The 26,945-nt window shown below is 49.1% G+C and overlaps 1 protein-coding gene across 1 annotated transcript in view; it reads right to left on the reverse strand.

Moving 5' to 3' along the window:
- The window catches only part of LOC129712090 (neurogenic locus notch homolog protein 1-like), an 83,881-nt gene extending 69,935 nt beyond the window's left edge, over positions 1 to 13,946 (reverse strand). The window contains 2 exon segments of the mRNA XM_055660281.1: positions 6,242 to 6,314; positions 13,806 to 13,946. Coding sequence (XP_055516256.1) covers positions 6,242 to 6,314; positions 13,806 to 13,854 — 122 coding nt within the window. The 5' untranslated portion in view covers positions 13,855 to 13,946.
- Positions 13,947 to 26,945: the final 12,999 nt, after the last annotated feature.

The following is a 26,945-nucleotide window of genomic DNA, read 5'->3' on the forward strand; positions in this document are numbered from 1 at the left end:
TGTCTATTAATTGCACAAATATTCTCTTTTATTCTATTCCACAAACATCAAAAATATTTCAACGACGTAGATTTAAATTTATTAGAACTGAAATTTAGGAGACAACAGGGTGGTAGCTCTGTGGCCCCCTTTGTTGAACCGGTGGCCCCCTAAATTTTTCTGTGGCCCCCCTGAAATTTGCCATGGATATGGCCCCAGGTCTGGAATCACTGATCTAGAACATGGAACATTAAACATGACAGCACAGGAACATGCCCCTTTGGCCCACAATATCCGTGCCCGAACAAGGTGCCAAGTTAAACGAATTTACACTGAGTACACGTGATCTACAGGTCCCTCCATTCACTGCCCATCCGTTGAGTATTTAAAAGTTTCTAACATGTCACTATCATATTCTGCTCCCACCACCACCGCGCCATTCTCTGTGTGGAAATCCTTTAAGCTTTTCTCCTCTCATCTCAACGCAACGCCCTTTAGTCTTTGACATTTCCACCCTGGCCTGGCGAGGTGATACAGATAGTGAAACTAAGCAAAGCCGGTCATCGGCTGTAAGTGCCACTGGACCGGCTGAAGTTGGTCACAGTAATGTAAGCAATGCCATTAGCAGTGACCAGCTTGGGGTACCCCCACCCCACCCCACCCCCCCCCCACCCCCCCCCCCCCCACCCCGCCCCACCCCCCCCCCCCCCCCCCACCCGAGGGGCCTGTGGGCTAATATTACAGCAGAAGATAGCAGCACAGCCTGCTCTGCTCCACCATATAAAAATATCGTGCTGGTGGAGTGGAGCAGAGACGGAGCGTGTGGAGTGCATGAAAAAAAGAGAGAAAGGGTGGGAGAGTGGAGGAGAGGGGGAGCGAGTGCATGAGAGAGAGAGTGTAATCCTGTGTGGTAGACAGATGCTGGAGAAACTCAGCGGGTTCGGCAGAGAGGAGCGAGAGGAAATAGGCAACGGTTCGGGTCGAGACGCTTCTTCTTCATAGATGCTGCTGCACCCGCGGAGTTTCTCCAGCATTTTTGTCTACCTTTGATTTTCCAGCATCTGCAGTTCCTTCTTGAACACGTAATCCTGTGTGTGTATGAGATGGGGGGGGGGGGTGATGAGAGAGAGATGAGAGAGAGAGAGAGAGCAGAGAGATAAGGATGAGAGAGAGAGGGAGTGTTATGTTGGAGTTGAGGGGGAGAGAGGGAGGAGAGAGAGAGGGAGGAGAGAGAGAGAGAGAGAGAGAGAGAGAGAGAGGGAGAGAGAGAGAGAGAGGGAGAGGGAGAGAGAGAGAGAGAGAGGGAGGAGGAGTAGCATCTGCAAAACTCATTACAGTTTAAACTAATTCCCATCTTTCTTCCTTCCAACTTAAGCCTAGTACGATCCAATTTCCAAATGCCTTTTTTTTTTTTGCCGAGGCCCTGTTTCTGATAAAGTACAAGAAAGGATGAGAGATATATGCAGCAAAAATAAAAAAGTGAAAGAGAGAGACTGGAACAGCAAAGGCAGACACGTGGTCTGTCTTTACGGTGAAGGCAGGAACGGGGTACTGATTGGGGGAGAAATGGGGAGAAGGCAGGAACGGGGTGATGATTGTGGATGATCAGCCGTGCTCGCATTGAATGGCGGAATGGGGTGATGATTGTGGAAGGGCTGAATAGCCTCTACTCCTGCACCTGTTGTCTATTGTCTAATACATAATCTCGTGATAGGAGTGAACGGAAAGGAAGAAAAGAAATGGAAAATGAGATAAGGAAGGAAGCCCATAGATAAGATGAGAAGGTGAAGATAGGAAAGAGAGATAGACAGAGAGAGGAAGGGACAATGGATAAAAGACCCTTCACAACCATGGCCATCTTCACTCACTCCCTCTCTTTCTCCATCGCTATTTCATCGCACTTTCTAATTGGGAGGAGAGTGTGTGTGGGGCTGGGCCCAAGCCTGGACCCTGCACAATGAGCACATTGTGGGTCCCAGTAGACAGACTGAAGCAAGAGGCCATTTGCCAAGGTCGTTCACTGCATAATCCTGCTTGCTGTTAAACCAATGTCGAGACTTGGAATGCAATCCAACATTTTTTTTTTCTCCTCTTGTATTAAGGAAACTTTTCTTTCCATCAAGTATCTCCGCCCCTCATTTTTTTTTGGGGGTGGGGTGGGGGAGAGGGTAGTGGGGGGAGACGGAGAAAGAAAATGGAGGGATCTAATTAGAATGTGCGTCCATCTGTGCCTGCATTGTGGCTCATGGATGAACAGTTAAAGCAAGTGAGACGTCCTCAGAAGGCCTCAGACGCGGTGATTAGTCACACAGTATTAATCTGAGACCTAACAATAGGCCTCAAAGTCCGACCGAACTCCAGCTGTCAGCCAGTGAAAGAAAGGAAAGAAAACAGATTGGGAGATTGGAGCGTTGGGGGCGATTTCTGCAGAGTAGCGTGGCTTGGCTTTCAGTCATTGAAAGAAGCGCTTGGGCCCTTTGTTTGGTAATTGCTCATGGGCTCTGAGTTTGTGGTGTACAAGGGAGGGGGGGGGGGGGGGGGGGGGGGGGGGGGAGGAGGAGGAGTGCTGTGTGTGTGTGTGTGTGTGTGTGTGGAGGCTGGAGCAGCAACACAATACGTAATCCACAGCCAACAGATGGCACAACCTGCCCCAGGGAGGGGGGATGGAATCAAAATGTTTGTAGATCCACAAGTGTTGTTTTCTACAGGCCCAGTGTGTCGTCGCCATTACTCCCTTCATTACCCCCCCCACCTCGTCTCGTCCCCTCCCCTGAGCTCATTCCTCTGTTTCAAGGAAACAGCCACAGCTTTTTATTTTACCCACAATCAAATGTTATTGCAGAGCAACAGGTCACAAGGCCTAACTGGCCTTTGCTGGTGTTTAAACCCTACACTAATCATGCTAGTGCTAGGCTCCTTAACCTGGCAGTGTCAGTCTGAAGAAGGGTTTCGGCCCGAAACGTTGCCTATTTCCTTCGCTCCATAGATGCTGCTGCACCCGCTGAGTTTCTCCAGCTCTTTTGTGCGTATTCTATTCTTTCTCTCTGTCTTATATCCCTTTAATTTAAGTGCCTGAGCTCTAGGGAGATATTTTCCACCATAGGTTCAACAAGGTAACTCATTATCAAGTCAAGTCAAGTCAAGTTTATTTGTCACATACACATACGAGATGTGCAGTGAAATGAAAGTGGCAATGCTCGCGGACTTTTGTGCAAAAGACAAACAACAAAACAACCAAACTTATAAACACAATCATAACACACATATTCTTTTACATAATAAATAGTGGAAGGAAAAACGTTCTGTAGAGTTAGTCCCTGGTGAGATAGGCGTTTACAGTCCGAATTGCCTCTCTCTGCCCACGACCCCAACATAAATCTATTTACCCTCTGAGATGTATCTTAATTCTCTGGGTTAAAATTATGACAGGTTTACTTTAGTTTTGTTCTTAGAGATACAGTGCGGAAACAGGCCCTTCAGCCCACCGAGTCCGTGCCGACCAGCGATTCCTGACACTATCCTACACACTGAGGACGATTTACAATGTTTACCAAAACCAATTAACACACAAGCCTGTATGTCTTTGGAGTGTGGGAGGAAACCAGAGCACCCGGGGGAATCCCACGCAGCCCCGGGAAGAACGTACAAACTCCGTTCAGAGAGCACCCAGAGTCAGGATGAAAACCTGAGGTCTCTGGAGCTGTAAAAGCAGCAACTCTACCGCTGCGCCACCGTGCTGAAGTGTGGAGATAGGGTACGCAGTCAGAATCTTTTTCCCCCAGGATAGAAAAATCAAATAATAGAGGGGACAGCTTTGAAGTGAGAGATGCAAAGTTTCATGGTGATGTGCTGGGCTACTTTGTTACAGAGAGGGTGGTGGGTGCCTGCATCGTGCTGCTGAGGTTGGTGGTGGAGGCAGATATGATAGTGGCATTTAGGAAGCTAAATGGCACATGGAGATGCAGGGAATGCGGACATCTGGATTAAAGCAGATAGTAAGAGATGATCTATGCACCATGTTTGGTACTGACCTTGTGGGCCAAGGGGCCTGTTCTTGTGCTATTCTGCAAAGATCCTATAGCGGAGCAAGATAGACCACTCCTTCTAAATGCAATGGGCTGACGTGTAGTACGCAACGGAGCGGAACGTGGGCCTTTTTTTCATCAATTTCAGTAACCCGACCCGACCCGACCCGACCCGCAGTGTAATCAACGTTGCGGGGGAACAGTTTGTGTTAATAAATTATAATTCTGAAAATGAGGAGAAGATTTTTACCAAGGAACTTTGATTTTTACGAGGATGTTTCCGTAACCGGCTTCCGTCTCCGCACTAGTATCTTTGCTCCGCTGCGGGATCTTTGGTGCGGAGACGGAAGCCGGTTACGGAAAAGGGGCCGAAAATTCCCCATGAATCTGCCCATGACCGCACTACGTCTTTTTCGTCGCGTGATCTATCTAGCTCCGCTGTAGGATCTTTGCTGTACTGTTCCATGTTCAATGCAGTTCCTGGTGCTAGTGTGTTACCATCAGAGGTGATGTCTTGGAGATGAAATGTTGATTCCGGCAACTCTTGCAAGTGGTTGTAAAAGATCACACAACTCTGTTTGAAATACAGTTGTGCTCTCACCTATATCTATCTCTCAAGCAACATCACTAAGCAAATGTTTCTGGAAATAAATGTGTTTCTATTTGGGGGTTAGCTTGGCAGTGTGATTTATTTTCTAAAAAAGAGACAACACTTCAAACTTATTCCCACAAGTCTTAAATACTTGGGAAACCCTGAGGTCAGGAAAGCCTATATCAGTGGAGCACAGGAACAAGATTTAGAACATTACGGCACATGTCTGTAGGAAGGAACTGCAGATGCTGGTTTACACCGCAGAGACCAAGGATAGACAAAATGCTGGAGTAACTCAGCAGGACCGGCAACTTCTCTGGAGAGAAGGAATGGGGTCGAGATCCTTCTCGGGACAGGCCCTTTGGCCCTGCCCATCCATCCCATCACCTGGATCTTACTAAGCCCCAGAAACACTGGGAAAACAATCTATTGAAAGGGGAGGAAAGCTCTTCTTTTGGCGCCCATGTGACTCCCCCACCCAACATGGAACCCCACATATCCAGCACTGCAGTGAACCGGCAACAAGGCAACACCTCGACACATCCCCGCTTCTTGCTGCAAGCTGCAACTCAACATTGCAAGCCACTAACACTGCACAACGCCCACCCAACACCGCATACCACCTCCCCGGCATTACAATGGGTGGGGGGGGGGGGGGGGGGGGGGTGAATGGTCTTTCAAAGAGGGATTAAGCAAATTGAGCCGATAAACTCTAGAATTTAAAAGAATGAGAGATGATTTCATTGAAATATCAATTATTTTCCAGGTTTTTGACGTTGGATATCGGGATGTTTTTCCCCTTGGCTCCAGTGTTTTAAACCTGGGGACAATCTCAAAATAAGGGGCCGGCTATTCAGGACTGAGAAGGGAAAGGTATCTCATTGTGTGTGTGTGTGTGTGTGTGTGTGTGTGTGTGTGTGTGTGTGTGTGTGTGTGTGTGTGTGTGTGTGTGTGTGTGTGTGTGTGTGTGTGTGTGTGTGTGTGTGTGTGTGTGTGTGTGTGTGTGTGTGTGTGTGTGTGTGTGTGTGTGTGTGTGTGTGTGTGTGTGTGTGTGTGTGACAGGGAGCAGACATCAACTTCACTAGCTGAGGTTGAGAACATGACCACTCTAAACACTCCAGGTTTAGATAATTATATGGCAACAGTGGAAGTAACAGCTCTACAGATGCAGGAAGGAACTACAGATGTTGGTTTAGACTGACAATATACACAAAGTGCTGGAGTAACTCAGCGGGTGTGGCCGCAGACCTGAAACCTCACCCATCCTTTATCTCCAGGGATGCCGCCTGACCCACTGAGTGACTACTCCAGCAGTTTGTGTCTACTGTACACGGCGTTGAAGCACATGACGGTGAGACGTCACCTTTCCCCTCACATTTCATAGAAAATAGGTGCAGGAGGAGGCCATTCAGTTCTTCGAGCCAGCTGATCCTCCCAGAAGAATGGAATGGAGGAGGGATAGGAAAGGGAGGGGGTGAAGACGGGGAAGGGAGAGAGAAGAGAAACAGGCGGGTGAGGGTGAGAAAGGCTGAAGAGGGGTGGAAGAGCAGTGGCAGGAGGGAGAAGGAAAGATGGACCACACCAAGCAAACCAGTCGGATTCGATCAACACACAGTCATTGTAAATAGTATGGATTGATACTCACAGACAAACCTCAGTACCATTAGGATTGCGGCTACATTTGCCTCCATTCAGGCAGTGGATGTAGCAATTCAAACCTGAGGGAGAGGGAGGGGGACAGAGAGAAAATTAATTAGCAGTTCACGTAACGTCTTCCTGGACTGATTTTCCTAACTGATACACTGCCCATCTGATAAGTTGGTGCGTACTTATTCTGCAATTGACACAGTGTTCACCAACGCCTGCCTGAGATATTGAAAAATAACTCTTTCGATTAGAGCTGAATGTACAAAAAATAATTTGTTTTGTGGGTCTGAGAATTGCGTACATATCAGCTTTCATTTCAGGTGAAGAAGATGTTTTTAGTCAATTATTTCAAGATAAACTCACCCTCACTGGGGTCCGGGTCCCACACACACACACTGACCCCCACTGGGGTACAAGTCACACACACACACACACACACACACACACACACACACACACACACACACACACACACACACACACACACACACTCACACACACACCCACACACACACACACACACACACACACACACTGACCCTCACTGGGGTCCAGGTCCCACACACACACACACACACACACACACACTGACCCTCACTGGGGTAGATGTTTAGAGATACAGCATGGAAACAGGCCTTTCGGCCCATCGAGTCCATGCTGACAATTAATCACCATTCACACTAGTTCCATGTTTACCCACTCTCCCATCCACTCCCTAAACAAATCTACACCGGCTAATTAACCTACAAATACACACATTGTTGGGACGTGGGAAATCGGAGCATCCGGAGGAAAACGCACACAGTCACAGGGAGGCCTCGGAATTAAAGGGCGCTCTTTTAGAAAGGAGGTGAGGAGGAACTTCTTCAGTCAGAGGGTAGTTAATCTGTGGAACTAGTTGCCACAGGGGGCTGTGGAGGCCAAGTCAGTGGATATTTTTAAGGCAGAGATCTAATCAAATTCTTGATTAGAACGGGTGTCGAGGGCTGTGGGGAGAAGGCAAGAGAATGGGACAAGGAGGCAGAGAGATCAGCCATGATTGAATGGCAGAGTAGACTCGATGGGCCGAATGGCCTAATTCTACTCCTATCACTCCTATGAGAATGTTCAAACTCCTGAAACCCACAGACAGCACCCGAGGTCAGGATTGAACCTGGTTCTTTGGCTCCATCAGCTGTGCCAGTGTCTGTGGGACCCCAGTTTCAGCTTGGGATAGGGAGGGAGGGGAGTATGTGTGGGGAGGGGAGAGGAAGGAGGAAGAGTGGGTGTCTAATCGCTTTGAGCTACCGTTGAAAGTTTGGCCCACTCCTCCACAGCAAGCAGGGTGCCCCAGGCGAGGGGTGAGTCCGCAGTCTGTGGGTTGCTCTGCTGAAGGCGCCTGGCTCTGTGGGGCGGGGCGGGACGGGACGTGTGTGTGTGTGAAGTACTCGCGACAAGCCCTTGGAGAGCAGCAAGTTCAGTCACACAGTGTGCGCTCTGTGCGTGGGAACAAGCAACAGCTGTGGAGCAGGGCTCTGTATCCAGAACAAAGGCACGGAGAGAGAAAGAGGGAGGGAGAGAGGGAGAGAACTATCAGGCTCACTCCCCGCTGCACACTCTCCGCTTCTGCTCAGCGCCCTCCTGCTCCCTGTTCCTGGCGCAGGTCCCAGTCTGACTCGTTTGCTCTCAGCATCACCAGGCACTACGCGAGACTAACCCGCGCCAGCGTGTGGCAACCTCAGTAAACTCTGGCCCGCTTGACATCGAGAGATCGGTCGCAGCAGAACGGGAGTCACCCTCAACCAACCCTGCCAGTGAATGCAATGTCAAGCTGGAAAGGGTGCAGAGAAGATTTACCAGGACATTGCCACGTCTGGAGGGACGAGCTACAGGGGGCGGTTGAGCTGACTAGGTCCTCATTCCTTGGAGCGCTGGAGAATGAGGGGTGATCTTATTGAGGTGTATAAGATCATAGTTCACCCAGAGTATGGGGAATCAAAAACCAGAGGACATAGGTTTAAGGCGAGGGGGGGGGGGGGGGGACGTTTTTACACAAAGGGTGACAGGTGCATGGAATGAGCTCCCGGAGGAGTTAGTTGAGGCAGGTACTATTATAACATTGAACAAACATTTAGACAGGTACGTGGATAGGACAGGTTTAGAGGAATATGGGCCAAACGTGGGCAGGTGGAACTAGTGTAGTCAAGGCATGTTGGTTAACATTGGCAGTGGGCCGAAGAGCCTGTTTCCATGTTGTATGACTCTAATTGAGGAATCTCTCCTAACACTGGGGGAGATGGAAGAGAGTCGTAATTTAAGAACTACGGCGTGGAAACAGGCCCTTCTGCCCATCGAGTCCACACCAGCCAGCGATCACTCCGTACATTAACACTATCCTATACACTAGGGACGATTTCCAATTTTTACCAAAGACAATTCACATATTAAGACAATTGCATTTATTTGGAGTCTGGGTGGAAACAGAAGGATACGGAGAAAACCCACACAGTTGTACAAACTCCGTACAGATAGCAACCAGAGTCAGCATCCGTAGTCAGGATCGAACCCGGGTCTCTAGCGCTGTAAGGCGGCAACTCTAACGCTGCGCCACCGTGCCATCCCAAGTCATTAAGGGACTTAATGATAGCAGAGTCAGGGGATATGGCGAGAAGGCAGGAACGGGGTACTGATTGGGGACGATCAGCCATGATCACATTGAATGGCGGTGCCGGCTTGAAGGGCCGAATGGCCTACTCCTGCACCTTATTGTCTATTGTTTAAGAAGGAACTGCAGATGCTGGAAAATCGAAGGTAGACAAAAGTGCTGGAGAAACTCAGCGGGTGCAGCAGCATCTATGGAGCGAAGGGAATAGGCAACGTTTCGGCAGCTCCCCCTTTCCTAATCGGCCACCATTCAGATAAGAAATAAGAAGTGCCCAGAGAGAGTCGATGGGAATGCAGCAAGAATAAGCTGGGTTGGGGTAGGATTAGTGTAAAATGAGTGGTTGATGGGTGGGCCAAAGGAGCTCTAACCGCATCTCTGCGACTGGTGCAGATTAGACCAACAAGAGTCCCCCAAATTAGTCACAACTTGTAACTAAATGTTTCTTCACTTCAAATTTGGGACGTGGGCAATGGTTGATAAGTTAAGTTATAGGAACAGAATTAAGCCATTCGGCCCATCAAGAGCACTCTGCCATTCAACCATGGCTGATCTATCTTTCCCTTTCAACCCCAGCCTCCTGCCTTCTCTCCGTAACAACTGACACCCATTCTAATCAAGAATCTGTTCATCTCCGTCTTAGAAATATCCATTGACTTGGCTTCCACAGCCTTCTGTGGCAATGAATTCCAAAGATTCACCACCCTCTGATTATAGATATTCCTCCTTTTATTCTGAGGCTGTGGCCTCTGGTCCTAGACTCTCCCACTAGTGGAAACATCCTCTCCACATCCACTCTATCCAGGCTTGTCAATGTTCGGCAAGTTTCAATTAGGTCTCCCCCTCCCTCCCTCATTCTTCTAAACTCCAGCGAATACCGGCCCACTGCTGTCATTTGTTAACCCAATCATTCCTGCACGAAATCAATGGGCTAATGGATTGATCATTAGAACTGAAGAAGGGTCTCGACCCGAAACGTCACCCAGTTCCTTCTCTCCAGAGATGCTGCCTGACCCGCTGAGTTACTCCAGCGTTTTATGTCTACCTTCGATCATTGGGACTCATTGGAATGAATGGTTCTGTGCACAGTGATGCCATTGCAGCCACTGCCATTGTGTGGTGATCAGTGTTTCTTTGATCACTGGTCTGTTTCGTAGTCAAAAATGCTGGAGAAACTCGGCGGGTGCAGCAGCATCTATGGAGCGAAGGAAATAGGCAACGTTTCGGGACGAAACGTTGCCTATTCCCTTCGCTCCATAGATGCTGCTGCACCCGCCGAGTTTCTCCAGCATTTTTGTCCACCTTCGATTTTCCAGCATCTGCTTCCTTCTTCGATGTTTGTAGCATCTACAGTTAGAAACTTAAACATAAAATTTTGCAGGAGTAGGTCATTCGGCCCCTCGAGCCTGCACCGCCATTCAATATGATGTGGTGATCATGAACTCAATCCCGTAGCAAGAATGGCCACAGGGCCACATCTAACTCCCTCTTAAATGTTCTGTTGTGCTGAAGCAAAGCAAGAATTTCATTGTCCTGATAAGGGACACATGTCAATAAAACACTCTTGAATCTTGAATCTTGTTACCCCTCTGATCTAAGGGCACTGAGACCGAATTGTGATTCACCCTAGGTCCTTGATTAGTGGAGCAACAAGTAACCATTAGCGGTGCTGACAGGGGTGTCTCTATTCTTTGCCAGCCGCTAAACACAGAGGGGATAACAATTTGGATTAAATTGTCTGCAACTTAATCCACTGAGGGATGGGGGTGGGCGATGAGAGTTCACCGTTTCCTCCAGCTGAGTAGATGAGCTGATCCACGCTCGCCAAACTGAGGGGAAAGTCCCTCCACGCTCTACACGCTGTGTCCTTCTTAAAGATTGGGGATTGGTGTGAAGGCGGGGAGTTGCCAGCGGGGGCTGACAAGGGCAGTCGCGGCTCAAGCCCACTCGCCCTCCCCCTACCCTGATGAAGTGTCAAAGGGCGAGCGGATCGCCAACGCGTGTGCGCCGGAGGTCTCTGGGAAACCACACACTAGCGTGCAAAGCAAAGCCCAGCTGGGGGGAGGATGGCGTGACACACTAGGACCGCGTAGGAGTCGCAACAATTAAAACAGCTAGCGCCACAGGAAAGGGGGGGTTGGCCAAAAAAAGTATACACACACACACACGCTCCATAGATGCTGCTGCACCCGCTGAGTTTCTCCAGCATTTTTCTGTACCTACACACACAAACACACACACAACCTGATGGCCGGCGGTTCCGTAGTGAATGAAACCCTGTGCCGGCTTGGGACACACAAGTCTGGTGTCAGTAACAGTACAGTAACAGCAGAGCACAGAGAGAGAGGGAGAGAGAGACTGGGTTTAGTTTGAGAGATACAGCGCGGAAACAGGCCCTTCGGCCCACAGAGTCCGCACCAACCAGTTATTCCCGCACACTGACACCACAAGGGACAATTTTACATTCATACCAGGCCAATTAAACTATAAACATGCACGTCATTTATAAAGAAACACTAACAAGAAGGGCTGGAATAACTCAGCCGGTATCTCCGGAGAACATGGAGAGAGAGACATTTTAATGAAATAAAACACTCGACAACAACCCAAACATGACATTAGCCACCGTAGGGTCCTCTGTCCATTCACCCCAGAGATGCTGCCTGATTGACCGGCTGAGTTCCTCCAGCACTTTGTGTTTTGAACAAGATTCCGGCATCTGCAGTTCCCTGTGCCTCCGATGGGGATGTGGGCATTCAAGGAACTGCAGGTGCTGGAGTCTTGAGCGAAACACAAAGTGCTGGAGGGACTAGGTGGCTCAGGCAGCGTCTGTGGGGTGGGGGGGGGTGGACAGGCGGCGTTACGGGTTTGGATCCTTCTTCAGACCGGGAGAAACTGGCAAAATTGGGCAAAATTCGACAAAAAAAAAACCCTGTAAATGATAGAAATCTGAAAACCAACGAGAAAATGCTTGAAAATCTTAGAAGGTCCATCCACCGATTCTGATTATTTTTATTGCCACTTGTGATGAAGGGACCCAGGCATGAAACTTTGGCTGGTCCTCTCCCACAGGTGCTGCCTAAACCATGAGCATTTTCTGTTATTTTTTTTTTAATAGAATGGAATATTTTGAGGAAATGAAAGGGAGGGGAGAGAAGTTGAGATAAGAGCTGAGTTTGGGGCTTGGTCAGATAAAGTCAGGGATGCAACGTGAAATTCGGGGATTGCTGAGAAGGATTAGGGGGAGCCACAGAGCGGGTGACACTGAAGGGTGTTCCGGAGAGCGGGGGGAGGGGGGGGGGGGGGGGGGGGGGGGGGGGGGGAATGGAGAATGGGAATGTGCTGGAGCGGGAATGAGGTCAGGAGAACCACGGGCGAAGAGGGGGGAAATTAATTCATACTCAAGATAGAGATGAAGGGTGGGGAGCTGGGGGGTAGGTTCAGATTGGAGGACGTTTTATACACCCGTAAATTCTAGGAGCAGAATAAGGCCATTCAGCCCATCAGGCCATTCCCGGGAGTAACGGCACCAGTGCGACTGGGCACTTCGCTCAGTTATGGCAATGGAGAGAGTGGGAGAGGGGGAGGGGAGGGGGGAGAGAGTGAGGGGGGGAGAGAGGGAGGGGGGAGAGGGATGGGGGAGAGGGAAGGTGAGGGAGAGAGCGCGAGGGGGGGGGGAGAGAGGGAGGGCGAGGGAGAAATGGGGGGAGAGGGATGGGGGGGAGAGGGAGAGAGGGATGGGGGGAGAGAGAGGGGGAGGGAGAGAGAGGGAGCGGGGGGGAGGAGGAGGAGGAGGGGAGGGAGAGAGGGAGGGATGGAGAAGAGAGTAAATGGGGAATGGGAGATGGGGGAGAGGGGGGGAGAGGGAGGGAGAGTTCCGGGGGGGGGGGGGGGGGGGTGGGGTGGGGGGCGGGCTATGTAACTTTCTATTCTCTGAGCTTTGCCCCCATGTTGTCTGGCCATTCATTCTGTGGCGAGTTCACGAGCCGGTGTAGTAGTGGCGGGCGGGCTAGGAGGGAAGGGAATCTCCCCGACTGGGTGTGGGGTTGGAGTGGAACTGAAACGATTTACCCAGTCCCTTTCCTGAATCGGAATGTGAGACCAGCTGATAACTTAACGGGACAACTTCATGTGGGGAAAGTAGACACAAAATGCTGGAGTAACTCAGCGGGACAGACAGAATCTCTGGAGAGAAGGAATGGGCGACGTCTCGGGTCGAGACCCTTCTTCAGAGAGAGTCGGGGGAGAGGGAAACTGGGGATGTGGAAGGGTAAGGTGTGAAAACGACAGATCAAAGCAGACGGTGATCAAGGAAATGAAGAGCCTGAAGTCCTATTCACGGCTACCCCCCCCCCCCCCCCCCCCCCCCCCCCCACCCCCCCCCCCCTTCACAGCCCCCACCCCCCCCCCCCCCCAGCCCCCCCCCCCCCCCCCCCCACCCCCCCCCCCCCCCCCCCCCCTCCTCTATTTTACTCTTCCACCCTCTCTCACTCCATCTCTCCCCCACGGTTACTCCCAGTCACCACCCTGCACTCCAAGTTCATTCATAAGATAACAGCATCCTCGCCACCCACCCCCTCTCTCTGTCTCACTCACACGCGCGTAAAACGAGTCGCAGAGCGGATGTTATATCAAATGGAAACGACAATGAGCACAAAAAAAAAAAGTCGCGAGGCGTGTGTCCCTTTCAGAGTGTAAAAGGGGCTCGGCGACTAAAGCCCACGCTCTAAGCAGTAAGCACCCACTTACTTTCCTTCCACCGCCTCTGCTCCTCCTGGGAAGCAACAAGTGGAAGAAAACTCTAAACTTGCCCCCCCCCAACTCACCGCCCAGTAACCGAAAACAGGTAGCTATCATCAACAAAAACTAACTGTGCCCCCCGACGCTGGCAGCTGCAGCGTTGTGGACAAGGACAACTCACCTGATACCAGGGCGGGCAGTGATATTAGGTACAGGGTCTGCACCAACATTCCTCCAGTCGAGATTCAAGAGAGATCCTCCTTTTTTATCCCACCGTATAGTTCTTCAAACAGACCATAAATCCACAGGGGGGGGGGGGGGGGGGGGGGGGGGCGGAGGAGGTCCCCCGGTTGGGGAGTGGAGTCCAAGAACAAGTAAAAAGTTGCGAGCAAATGGAATAATTTTGTTTTCAAGTAAATCCGAGGCAAGATGATTAGTGGTTGTCGGCGAGCGCGGCGTTTGTAATCAATGATCTTCTACAGGCTGGCGTTGCTGGATTATAGATCCGCTCACAGGCTTCACGCTCTGAACTTTTCTCTCTCTCGATAAACCTGTAGCTGAGGATCCAGTCTTGGCTCTCAGTGCCCTCAGCACGTCTCCCCAAAGCGGCAGAGGCTGAACTGAGGGAAAGAAAACGCTTCTTGGTCTCTCCCCCTGGTGGGCGGAGATTTGCTCTGTATTTGCATAAAGCTGCGAATAAATCCTTTTCCTCTCTCTCCCCCCCCCCCCCCTCTCTCTCTGTGTCTCTCTCTCTCACTCTCTCTGGTTCTCATTGGGACCGGGCAGACGTAGGGTGCTGGCGAGATCTATCCATGCTCAGTCTAATCTCAACTGGGCGCTGCTCCCCAACGACGCGCCCTGACACCACTAACCCTGTCCCACCAACTTCTGTACACACTCCACTTTCAAACCAGAACACCCCAGGGGCCACACGAGAACAAGGGAGGGGAGGGGGTCTGTAAAGATAGCAAATAGACACAGAAAGCCGGGGTAACTCAGTGGGTCAGACAGCATCTCTGGAGAACATATACAGGTGACGTTACGAGTCGAGCCCCTTCTTCAGACTGCAAAGATAGGATTTTAAAATAGATTTTTCTTTAAAGAGAGGTGCCAACACTGTGGAGTATGACACAATTGAATGTACAGTATACACAGTAAGAATGAATGAAGAGTTTTATATGCACTGGGTTTGTTGTGCATTTAAGTGTTTATTCTCAATACACTTTGCTTTTGAAATTAAAAGTGGAGAACGTTTTCAAATGTTTTCAACTGAAACATTTTAGCATTTAGTGGACTCTGTTTTCCTGGTGTGAAATAGTTATTTCATTTGTTTTCCCCGACGCACAATTACCCGGGGAGAGGTAGATAAGATTTCAAAGCTGCCCGAGATTGCACCAGAGTAAATAAAGACTTTCGACCTCCCTCCCTAAATCAGTTAATCACTTCTTCCTAAATCCCAAATACTGCCTTTCAAAATAATGAAAAAACTGTGGGACTTCCTGTTGACAACGCCGTGTTATAAAGTCACAAATTTGGTCTTGCATTTTGACACACAGCGCGGAAAGTTTACAAGGCAACTCGTCTCAAGGCAATTTGCCATGTAAACATGTCATTGTAATTGCCCAAGTGGTGAGGCAGCGCCTCCACAGACATGGGGCTGTAATTACAATGCGATGCTCTTGCACGCTCTGGCATTTAGTATAGCGCTTGACCAGTCTTGGCGTTCCGTCTCCGCTTGAGACGAAAATAAAAGGGATTGCAAAAATTGTGTAATTATAGTCCGACTTTTTTTCCCCCCACCACACAACCGACTGAAGTTGTGACTCAAGCATCACCTCGAGGTCATATTTTCCTGTGTCTATTTTGGATTATACTTAGGAAATGTTTGAGAAACTACGATTTTTTTTAGACAATGCTTTTCAATGCACTTGGATGAACAAAATACTTTCTAGCCAATTAACTATTTTAAGGAGACACACGGGGCTGCAAAATCTGGAATCGTGCGCAGAACGTATCTCTAAACTAAACGGAACTAAACACGAAACGCTGGAGTAACTCAGTGACAACTGAGGAAAGAACTGCAGATGCTGGAACAGCACCTCATATTACACCCCAACGGTATGAACATTGACTTCTCGAACTTCAAATAGCCCTGGCTTTCTCTCTTTCTCTCCACCCCTTCTCCCATCTCAGTTCTCCCACCAGTCTTACTGTCTCCGACTACATTCTATCACTGTCCTCCCCACTCCCCTGACATCAGTCTGAAGAAGGGTCTCGACCCGAAACGTCACCCGTTCCTTCTACCCAGAGATGCTGCTTGTCCCGCTGAGTTACCCCAGCATTTTGTGTCTGACTCAGTGACTCAGGCAGCATCTCTGGAGGACATGGACAGGCGGTGCTTCGGGTCAGGACCCTTCAAACTGTAACTCGAGTACTGTGATAGAGGAAACACTGTATCCAATTAATACGCAAAGTTCCCAGGGCACCAACGTGTCGTTTTTCAGATACCCCGTTTTTAGTGCCATTTGTCCTGATATAATTTCCAAACTACCAGGAATTTTCTTTTTAGGGGCCTGTCCCATTTTCACGACCTCTGCCGAGTTTGCCATTGACTCATACTCGCAGCATGGTCGTCACAAGGTCGTAGGTGGGGCGTGATGCTAGTCGTGGGTACTCGTGGCATCAAGTAGGTCGGGGCGATTTTTCAACATGATGAAAAATGTCCACGAGTAAAAAAAGGTCGCGAATTAGGTCGTGAAAGTGGGACAGGCCCCCTTATCCCTTTCTTCTCAAATTCTGACATTTGTATATAGAGGGAAGGAACAACTTTACAGACTAGTGGGTACTGACAGCGCAGTACCCTCGACAGACCACTGCGACCATCAGCCCAGATGATGTGCCCATATCTAGTGCTGGGGTAACTCAGCGGGCCAGGCAGCATCTCTGGTGAGAAGGAATGGGTGACTCTCAGTCTCTCAGTCTTCACTGACTCTCAGTCTGAAGAAGGGTCTCGACCCGAAACGTCACCCATTCCGGCTCTCCAGAGATGCTACCTGTCCCGCTGAGTTACTCCAGCATTTTGTGTCTATCTTCGGTGTAAACCAGCATCTGCAGTCCCTTCCTACTCCTAACCAGAGGTGAGAGTGCGCGCCACCGAAACACAGTTGACACATTCAGACGATTTCTTTATGGCGAAGAAATTCCTTGTGTAAATATTAAAACATGGATATGGTATGATATTACAACGAGGGTCGGGTGTCGCATTTGCACCCAGATCTCGTTACCCCACCCGCTAAACCCACGGAGTAAATTACGTCTGAGTAGGATGGAACTGCAGATGCTGGTTTACACCGAAGATAGAAACAAAAATGCTGGAGTAACTCAACGGGACAGGCAGCGTCTCTGGAGAGAAGGAATATGTGACGTTTCGAGTCGAGACCCTTCTTCGGACTGAGAGAGAGTCGTGGGTTAGGGCAGCAGTCTACCGTCCATGTAAACCAGCATCTGCAGTACCTCCCCACACATTTCGTCTGCTCCCCTGCGAAATCTCCTCGAGGTTCGCCTGCTTTGAAAAAGTTCCCCTCTCCCCGACGAGAGTTCTGCAACGCCCTCTCTCGCTGCTTCCCACTCCCCTGGCTCTCAGTCTGAAGAAGGGTCTCGGCGAAATGTAGTCCTACGGTCCCCAGTCACAATTCTGTCGGAAATCTCTTCCTAAAATCTCCCAGCTTTCCAATCTTCAGTTACAGCAGTTTTAATTTATTGTCACGTGTATCGAGGTACAGTGAAAGGCGTTGGTTGCGCGCTATCCAGTCAGCAGAATGACAATACACGGATACAGTAATTTACAGTGCATTGACACATGATAAGGGGATAATGTTTAGTGCAAGGTAAAGCCAGCAAAGTCCGATCAAGGATAGTCCGTAAGTCAACAATGAGGTAGATAGTAGCTCAGCACTGCTCTCTGCTTGAGGTAGGATGATTCAGTTGCCTGATAACAGCTGGGAAGAAACTGTCCCTGAATCTGGAGGTGTGCCTTTTGTCTGATGGGAGAGGGGAGAAGAGGGAGTGGCCGGGGTGGACTTGACAATGATTATGTCGAGGCAGCGTGAGGTGTAGATGGAGTCAATGGAAGGGAGGTTGGTTTGTGTGAAGATGGTCTGGGCTGCGTCCACAATTCACTGCAAATTTCTTGCCACTCCAGGACAGTCGCTGACACGTGTTTCACTGACCGCCACGACCACCCACCCTCACCCTGGTGGTCGGCAGCTCCTCATCAGCCTCTGCCGACTCTCCATCTGATGGCATGGAAATGTCGCAACCACGAGAAAGTTGGGAAATAAGGAATCGAGCCACATCTTGATAGAGAACCCTGCTATATGTTTGGGCCCCTTTGACAGTTCCATGAAAAAGCTTATGAGAGGAAATATATATATATATATATATAGAGAGAGAGAGGGAGAGAGAATTTACGCGCTTTTTGTATTATATATACAAATATATGACAAATACCGCGCAAATGGACCCCTTATATTAGGGTAGCGTGACGCAGCGGTAGAACTGCTGCCTAATAGCATCAGAGACCCAGATTCCATCCTGATTTCAGGTGCTGTCTGTGTGGAGTATGCAGGTTCTCCCTGTGTCCGCGTGGGGTTTGCTCTGGGTGCTCCGGCTTCCTCCTACAGCCAAAGACGTGCGGGTTTGTAGGTTGATTGGTCTCTGTAAATCGCCCCTAGTGTGTAGGCAGTGGATGGGGACGTGGGATAACATGGAACTAGTGATCGATGGTCAGGGTGGTCTCGATGGGCCGAAGCGTCTGTTCCATGTGTTTAGTTTAGTTCATTGTCACGTGCACCGAGGTACAGTGAAACTTTTTTGATGCTGTATCTTCCAATCAATAAATCAATTACATTCAATATTGCCAGTGTTTTATCCAATAGAGTTCACACCTGCAATGACACAAAGTGCTGGAGTAACTCAGCGGGTCAGGCAGCATCTCTGGAGAACATGGATAGGCGATGTTTCGGATCGGGACCCTTCTTCAGATTCTACCTGACCCGCTGAGTATTCCAGCACTTTTTTTGACGTTACTATTTGGTAAAGCAGCATCTGCAGTTCCTCGTGTCGAGAGTGCACACCGGTATTTACCCCCCACCCACTCGTGTGGCCTCCCTGGGTGACACCCCTTCCCTTGTCCCTTGTCTGGCGCTCAATGTGGGGCAGAGGAGAGACCCAGGTCTGTGGTCGTTCCCCCACAGATCCCTCACGTCGGCTGCACCCACCCCCACCACACACACCCCCTCCTGCAGTCTGGGACATTGCGTGCGCTGTTTTTCTACCGGCCCACCTTCCTCAAGCCACGGCCATTATTGAACCACCCACCCACCGGTCAGTGAAATGTGTCCCGCGGCTGCCGCGTTTCCTCACCGCCCTGCACTTTGGCGAGAGCTTGGATTCCACCGGCCCATTGTTGCAGGCAGCGAGCCGATGTTTCATGTCAGCTGTTGTTTGGCCGTGCGGTGAGGCGCGGGGAGCTGTGTTGCAGGCTCAGCTGTAACACACATGCATGCATCATGTCACCCTTGTAAACATGCCCCGCACCTGACAGGTTTAAAATCATTCCTACATGAAAACATGCTGCGAATGTTGTTCCCAGTGGAACAGCAATAACGCTGTAAAAATGTCCTTCTTTGTACACCAGGTTTTGGGAGTTTACTTGGAGTCTGTCTGAAGAAGGGTCTCGACCTGTAAAATCACCTATTTCTTTTCTCCAGCGACGTGTTCTGACCCAGCTGGATGTTACCCCAGCTTTGTGTGTGTTTTCTTGCAGTTAGTTAGTTTTGTTTAGAGATACAGCGCGGAAACAGCACCTTGTCCGAGACGCCACTGTCCTACACGTTAGCGACAATATTTTTTCCCCAAAACCAATTAACCTTTAATGAGTACGGGGTTGGAGTGTGGGAAGAGACCGGAACTCCGTACGGAGAAAACCCAGGAGAACGGACAAACTCCACACAGACAGCACCCGTAGTCAGGATCGAACCCGGAGATCTGGCGCTGTAAAAGGCAGCAACTCTATCGCTGCGTCGCCCTAAGGTTACGGGAGAGGCAGAGGACGTCTCCTTGTAGTTCCCAGACCTGCAACTGGATTGTGATCCCCCCCGATAGTGGAGAGAACAATCTCTCCAAGGTTCTCCGGGCTGCCCACTGTCCAGTGTGTGTGTGTGTGTGTGTGTGCATTGTCCGGAGAGGTGGGGAATGGGCGAGAGGTTCTGTAACCGGGCACCAGAGCGCGGACGGGCATCAGCCGGGCCACTCCACACAGCCAACATTTACACAGTGCAAGTTGTAAAATAAACCGGCAGGCAGCCCAGCCACACCCTCCTGTGTAACCAAACTCCGGCGAGAGTCAGCTCGGGGGGAGATTGTTTTGAAAGGCTGTGATTGCAGCGCCCTTATCATGTCCGCACTTGTTGCTGGTGGCACCGCCGATGACTGGAGGGGAAGAGCGATCACAGCGAGTTCTTGCAGGCTCGGATTGTCATCGGGATAATGAGCTCAGGTACTTGAGGCTTGCACCTGTGTGGGTGTGTGTGCGCGCTGTTATCCAAGGGTTGCACGATGGTGGTCCCGGCTAAGCCCCCTAATCCTAAAATTGAGTTCAAATCCTAAAGTGGGGTGTGTGTGAGGATTTTAAGTCAGTCATTTATAGAAGAGATGATAGGCACAAAATGCTGGAGTAAGTCAGGCAACATCTCTGGAGAGACGGAATAGGTCTGAAGAAAGGTCTCGACCCGAAATGTCACCCATTCCTTCCCTCCAGAGATGCTGCCTGTCCCGCTGAGTTACTCCAGCATTAGAAACATAGAAACATAGGTGCAGAAGTAGGCCATTCGGCCCGCACCGCCATTCAATATGATCATGGCTGATCATCCAACTCAGTATCCTGTACCTGCCTTTTCTCCATATCCCCTGATCCCTTTAGCCACAAGGGCCACATCTAACTCCCTCTTACATATAGCCAATGAACTGGCCTCACTACCTTCTGTGGCAGAGAATTCCAGAGATTCACCACTCTCTGTGTGAAAAATGTTTTTCTCATCTCGGTCCAAAAAGATTTCCCCCTTATCCTTAAACTGTGACCCCCATCTTCGGTAAAAGAGGCTGGGTTATACAAAACTAACCACGATTGCCATAATCCAAACAGTTAAGTAACTTTCAGTCCTTCAGGGAAGGTTTTTTTTTTAAATACCTGTTCGGTTTTCAAGATGTGGCAATATTTACCAGAATGCTGCCTGGATTAGAGGTATTAATAAGGAGAGGTTGGACAGACGCCCTGTGGAATGTGAGCAATTGAGCTTGAGTGGAGACCTGATAGAGGTGTATGAACATTATGAGAGGCAGAGAGATAGTGTAGGCAGTCAGATTATTTTTCACAGATGGAAATGTCAAAGATCAGAGGACAGAGCTTTAAGGTGAGAGGGGCAATGTTGGGGGGACACTATTTTTTTTCTCATAACAAGAGTGGTGTGAGCCTGAAACATGCTGCCAGGGGTAGGAGGAAGCCAGAGCACCCAGAGAAAACCCACACGGTCACAAGGAGAACATACAAATTCGTACAGACAGCACTTGTAGTCAGATTCAAACCCTCCTCTCTAGCACTGCATGGTAGCAACTCTACTGCTGTGCCACCCCCTAAGTGAAGGGAATGGAGGGATATGGACCGTGTACGAGCAGAGGGGATTAGTTTAATTTGGCACAAACATTATGGGCCGAATGGTCTGATCCTGTGCTGTACTGTTCTACGCCAGCATTTATCATCTATGCTTAATTGCCCTAACAGAGAAGAACAGGAGTGGTGATTGAGGCAGGTATTATTGTGGCATTTAAGAGACTACTGTTCAGAGAATGGGGAGGTGGGGGGTATGGAATAAGTGCAGACAGAGAAGAGTTGGGCTTGGCACAGACATTGTGGGCCGTAGGGCCAGTTTCTTGCACTGTACTGTGCTATGTTCTGATGCCTCCTATGGCAATGAAGGGGAGACAATAGATGTTGGCCTCTCCTGCAGCAACTACACCTTCAAGAAATATCTCTTAGCAATCAGTGCCAGAAGGGGCGTGTGAATGTACTTTACAGCACGACTGCCCGGTCAAGGTCCTGGGTCATAGTACGAACCTGCTGTAGGTGGTGTAGTGGTAGAGCTACTGCCTCACAGCGCCAGAGACCCGGGTTCGATCCTGACTATGGGTGCTGTCTGTACAGAGATGGTACATTCTCCCCGTGTCACCTGTGTGGGTTTTCTCCGTGACCTTCAGTTTCCTTCCACACTCCAAAGACGTACAGGTTTAGCTCGGTCTAAATGTAAAATTGTCCCTAGTGTGTGTAGGGTGGTGGTGATGTGCAGGGATCGCTGGTTGGAACAGACTCGGTGGGCCGTCGAAGTGCTTGTATCTCTAGTGCTTGGGTCTTGGTGAGACCACACCTGGAGTATTGCGTACAGTTTTGGTCTCCAAATCTGAGGAAGGACATTATTGCCATAGAGGGAGTGCAGAGACGGTTCACCAGACTGATTCCTGGGATGTCAGGACTGTCTTATGAAGAAAGATTGGATAGACTTGGTTTATACTCTCTAGAATTTAGGAGATTGAGAAGGGATCTTATAGAAACTTACAAAAATCTTAAGAGGTTAGACAGGCTAGATGCAGGAAGATTGTTCCCGATGTTAGGGAAGTCCAGGACAAGGGGTCACAGCTTAAGGATAAGGGGGAAATCCTTTAAAACCGAGATGAGAAGAACTTTTTTCACACAGAGAGTGGTGAATCTCTGGAACTCTCTGCCACAGATGGTAGTTGAGGCCAGTTCATTGGCTATATTTAAGAGGGAGTTAGATGTGGCTAAGGGGATCAGGGGGTATGGAGAGAAGGCAGGTACGGGATACTGAGTTGGATGATCAGCCATGATCATATTGAATGGCGGTGCAGGCTCGAAGGGCCGAATGGCCTACTGCTGCACCTAATTTCTATGTTTCTATGTAAACTAATCTAAAGGAGGGTGAATGGTGGAAGATGGAACATGGGAAGAATAGATTACAGGGAAAATTAGTGGAGAGAGGGTCTGCTCTTTGACCGGCATAGACTCAATGGGCCACATGGCTCCCGTCTATGTCAGAAGGAAACATGAAAATATAAAATCAAGGGTAGGGTGTGTTTAGCGTCTGTTTAAACTCATGTTTCGATCTTCTAATTCTGACGTTAAACATCTCCTCTGTTGACATTTGATTAACTTCAAAGACAATTAAAACAATTCCTGCTTAGTTCTCTAATGAAAGCAAAAGCTTTATGATGACTCTTTGAACGAGGGTGTATTCTGTTGATATTCTTGCCAGACCACAATCAGACTGCCATTGGAGGCAAATATGCAGCGGCGATGGGATCGCTTACAGCTAAAGTTCAACGTAAAGTTCTAAAAATCAACACCATCTTTGATCAATGTGTTTACATACTACAAAGCAAACATCACAAAGAACCGCAGTTCAACTGAAGTATTTTTGAAGTGTAATCACTGGAGCAATTTAGGGAAACCAACACCAATTTGCAGTATCGGTATGATCCAGATCTTACTCATGGTTTGGAAAGAATTTTAGCTCCAGAACACAGTAGAGATTCAAGGCACGACTCTCGATCTGCCCTGAACCCAGCACACTAATGTAATCATAAAGAAAGCCCATCAACATTTCTACCTCCTCAGAAGATTGAGGAGGTTCGATATGTTTACTCTCAATTGGTTGCATCACATAGAAACATAGACACATAGAAAATAGTGCTGGAGGAGGCCATTCAGCCTTTCGAGCCAGCACCGCCATTTAATATGGTCACTGCCCGCTGGACACTACCACCACCACCCAGGAATGGCCAGCAAACAAGGTTTGTGCTGTGGGAAACTGCCCATGGAAGACGTGACCCGGGACGGCCAGCCAAGGCGATGCTGAAGACGTTGATGGAAGTAAGTAAAAGTAAGTAAGTACGTTTATTGGCCAAGTATTCACATACAAGGAATTTGCCTTGTTGCTCTGCCCACAAGTAACAACATGACATACAGTGACAGTTACGAATGACTCAGAAAACACTAAACATTAATAATAATAATAAGACATCAATGATAAAACACCATTGATCAAGCATGTGAACCAACAAAATACCAGATCAAAGGGAGGCTACAGATTTTTGGCTGTTGACTAGAGCAACTACTCGTGGATAAAAACTGTTTTTATGTCTGGCTGTGGCAGCTTTGACAGTCCGGAGTCGCCTTCCAGGGGGAAGTGATTCAAAGTGTTTGTGGCCAGGGTGAGAGGGGACAGAGATGATCTTGCCTGCCCGTGAAGACGCACGTGTAGAGACAAAAGAGGAGCTTGCCAGCTGCACGGAGGACGGAGATGTGAGGTGCGTCCGTCACCGCGCCCGTCGGAAACCAGCACCACTGCGTCGCTAATGTTTTCAACGAGGATGATCATCCAATATCTGTCCCCCGTTCCTGCTTTCTCCCCATAACCCTTGATTCCGTTAGCCCTAAGAGCTAACTCTCTCTTGAATAATCTAAGCCCTGTCCCAAGGTGCGAGTTCATTCAAGAGCTCTCCCGAGTTAAAAAAAAAATCAAACTCATGGTAAGCACGGAGAATGAACGTAGCGGGTACGTCGGAGCTTGGGGATGCCTCTTAGCGGCTCGTAACGCTAACGTCAGGTACTGGGGAAGACTCGCTAATGGCAGGTAAGCTCGGGAAGACTCGTGAAGATTTTTCAACATCTTGAAAAATGTCCACGAGAGCCCCGAGTACCGACGAGTGGCCCTTAACGTAAATCTCCTAGGTCGAATGAGGGCAAACTCGGGTGAACTCTTGGAATGAACTCGTACCGTGGGACAGGGCTTTAACTCTTGGTTCTTGGTTCTTGGTTTCCTGGTCCTCCAAAATATTCCACATGGAATTTAAACTGGAGGTGGTGGAGGGAGGGCTTAAGCCAGAAGGGTTATTGGGAAGAAAGAGCTACTTTAAATTTAGTTGCATCTGGTTGGGTAACTATAGTTGGGTGGAGATTATTCCATGCTTTAACTGTGCGGGGGAAGAACGAATTGCTGTACACATCTGTCTTTGTAGCTGGGATCACAAATTGGATCGAATGCCCTCGTCTGCTCCTAATTGGTTTGGGTTTGGTGTAGGTTTTGTAGTCTGTGTCGAGCTGACCATTTAGCATTTAACTCACTCTTGAATACATTACGGCCTGGTTCGCCCAGGAATGAAGGAGATTACAAAAAGTAGTGGACTTCTGAAGAAGGATCTCGTCCCAAAACGCACCCATTCCTTCTCTCCAGGGATGCTGCCTATCCCGCTGACTTACTCCACAATGTGGGAAGGATCAGTCGGACGTTACTTAGATTAGGGTGTGTTATCTAGAAGGACAATTTGGGCGCGTGGATTGTTTTCCCTGCAGTTTTGGAGTCTGAGGGGAGATATGATTGAAGTATATAAAATGATGAGAGGCACAGATTGGATAGAGTCTTTTTCCAGCGTGTAAGTTTGAAGTGGAGAACTTTAAGGAGATTTGTGAGGCAAACTTTAATATTTACACAGAGATGGTTGCCTGGAACATGCCGCCAGGGGAGCAGTAGAAATGGATATGATAGCAACATTTAAGAGGCATTTTTGTGGCACATACTGTAAACAGGCAGGATAGAAGCATATAGACCACATGCAGGCAGGTGGAGATCATTGGAACGGCACCATGGTCTGCACACACACGGTGGGCCGAATGGCCTGTCCTTGTGCTGTGCTGTGCCGTGGTGTGTTCTATGATGTTCCCTCACTTTGGCCTCACAGTGGCACAGCGACAGAGTTGCTGCCTCACAGCGCCAGAGACCTGGGTTCCATTCCCACCACGTGTGCTGTCTGTGTGGAATCTGCACGTTCTCCCCATGACCGCGTGGGTTTTCTCCAGGAGCTCCTGTTTCCTCCCACATTTCCAAGACCTGTGGTTTTCTAGGTTAATTGGCTTCTGTGAGTTGTCCCTAGTGTGTAGGATAGTGTTACTGTACGGGGTGATCGCTGGTCGGCACGGACTCGGTGGGCCGAAGGGCCTGTTTCCACGCTGTATCTCTAAACTCAACTACACCTGACTTTTGATCCTCTCTCCTGATGTGAGACAGTCTGTAATTATAGTGTGAATGTTCTCTGGTGCAGCCAGCCCCACTTTACCTTGTATAAGGTGCTAGATCAAAGCTAGCTGACCCACGCTTGTCCTTTCACTCCTGTGTCAGTCAGCTATTTGGAGATGGCAACTGAGGAAAGTAGTTAACATCCACTGGTTGTTAACACAACATGATTCAACACTCCTCTTCACTGCTAAGTACAGGGCTGGAAACTTGACTTAGGCTGGACTCCCAGCACACCGTGCATTTAATCAGCAAACAATCCCTATTTGAACAGGGCCCAATGCAAGTAATCTACAGGGTCCATTTAAACAGAGCCTCTGTGAAGTACATTTTGACTGGCATTGACTGACTCCAGGCTAAGCAATGTCACAGCCCAGGGCCACATGAGTAGCGAGAGTATAAGGATGCATGCAAACAGTACCGAATATAACACTAATTAATCTATAGACGATGCGAATGTCGGAAGAGTTTTGGCACGACTCTTTCATTTGTATCTATCATTTATCCTGAATAATAACGTTTATTTTTGGACAACACTGTTTTAAAGTGCCCATCCTTGTTTTCAATTCCTCCACAGCCTTTTCTGCGTAAAGCAAAGGCTGATGAAAGGTCATCAAACTGAAACAATGGTCATTTTTGTCCCCACAAGTGCTGCCTGAGCCTGCTGAGTGCTTCTACCATCCACTGATATTTTTCACTTAAATACATTTTATCCCATTTACTCAAGATACTATAGCAGAGATGCATATAACCCAGTTAAAAAAAAAAGTCTTGCCAACAACAGCAACAAAACGCATATCTAACACGGCATCAAACACTTGATAAAAGCAGGGTAATAACACCAGCAGCACACAAAGTGGGCTGTAATCGTATTATACACATCATTATTCCCAGTGGCCCGCAGAGTGCTGTCTCCTGCCAGGTACAGTGATGTTACACATGCAATCTCTTTTATATATACAGTGAAAGATGCCAATTGCTTGTATTTCATTCGAACACAAAGTGCTGGATTAAAGGGCCAGTCCCACCAGCATGCGACCCGCATGTGGCAAGTGCGCCTAAACCGGAAGCGGGGGCCGCGCGGAGGTCGAGTGAGTGACGTGAAGTTCGAACGAAGTCCG

This window comes from Leucoraja erinacea, chromosome 31 (genome assembly GCF_028641065.1).
Source record: "Leucoraja erinacea ecotype New England chromosome 31, Leri_hhj_1, whole genome shotgun sequence".
NCBI lineage: Eukaryota > Metazoa > Chordata > Chondrichthyes > Rajiformes > Rajidae > Leucoraja > Leucoraja erinaceus.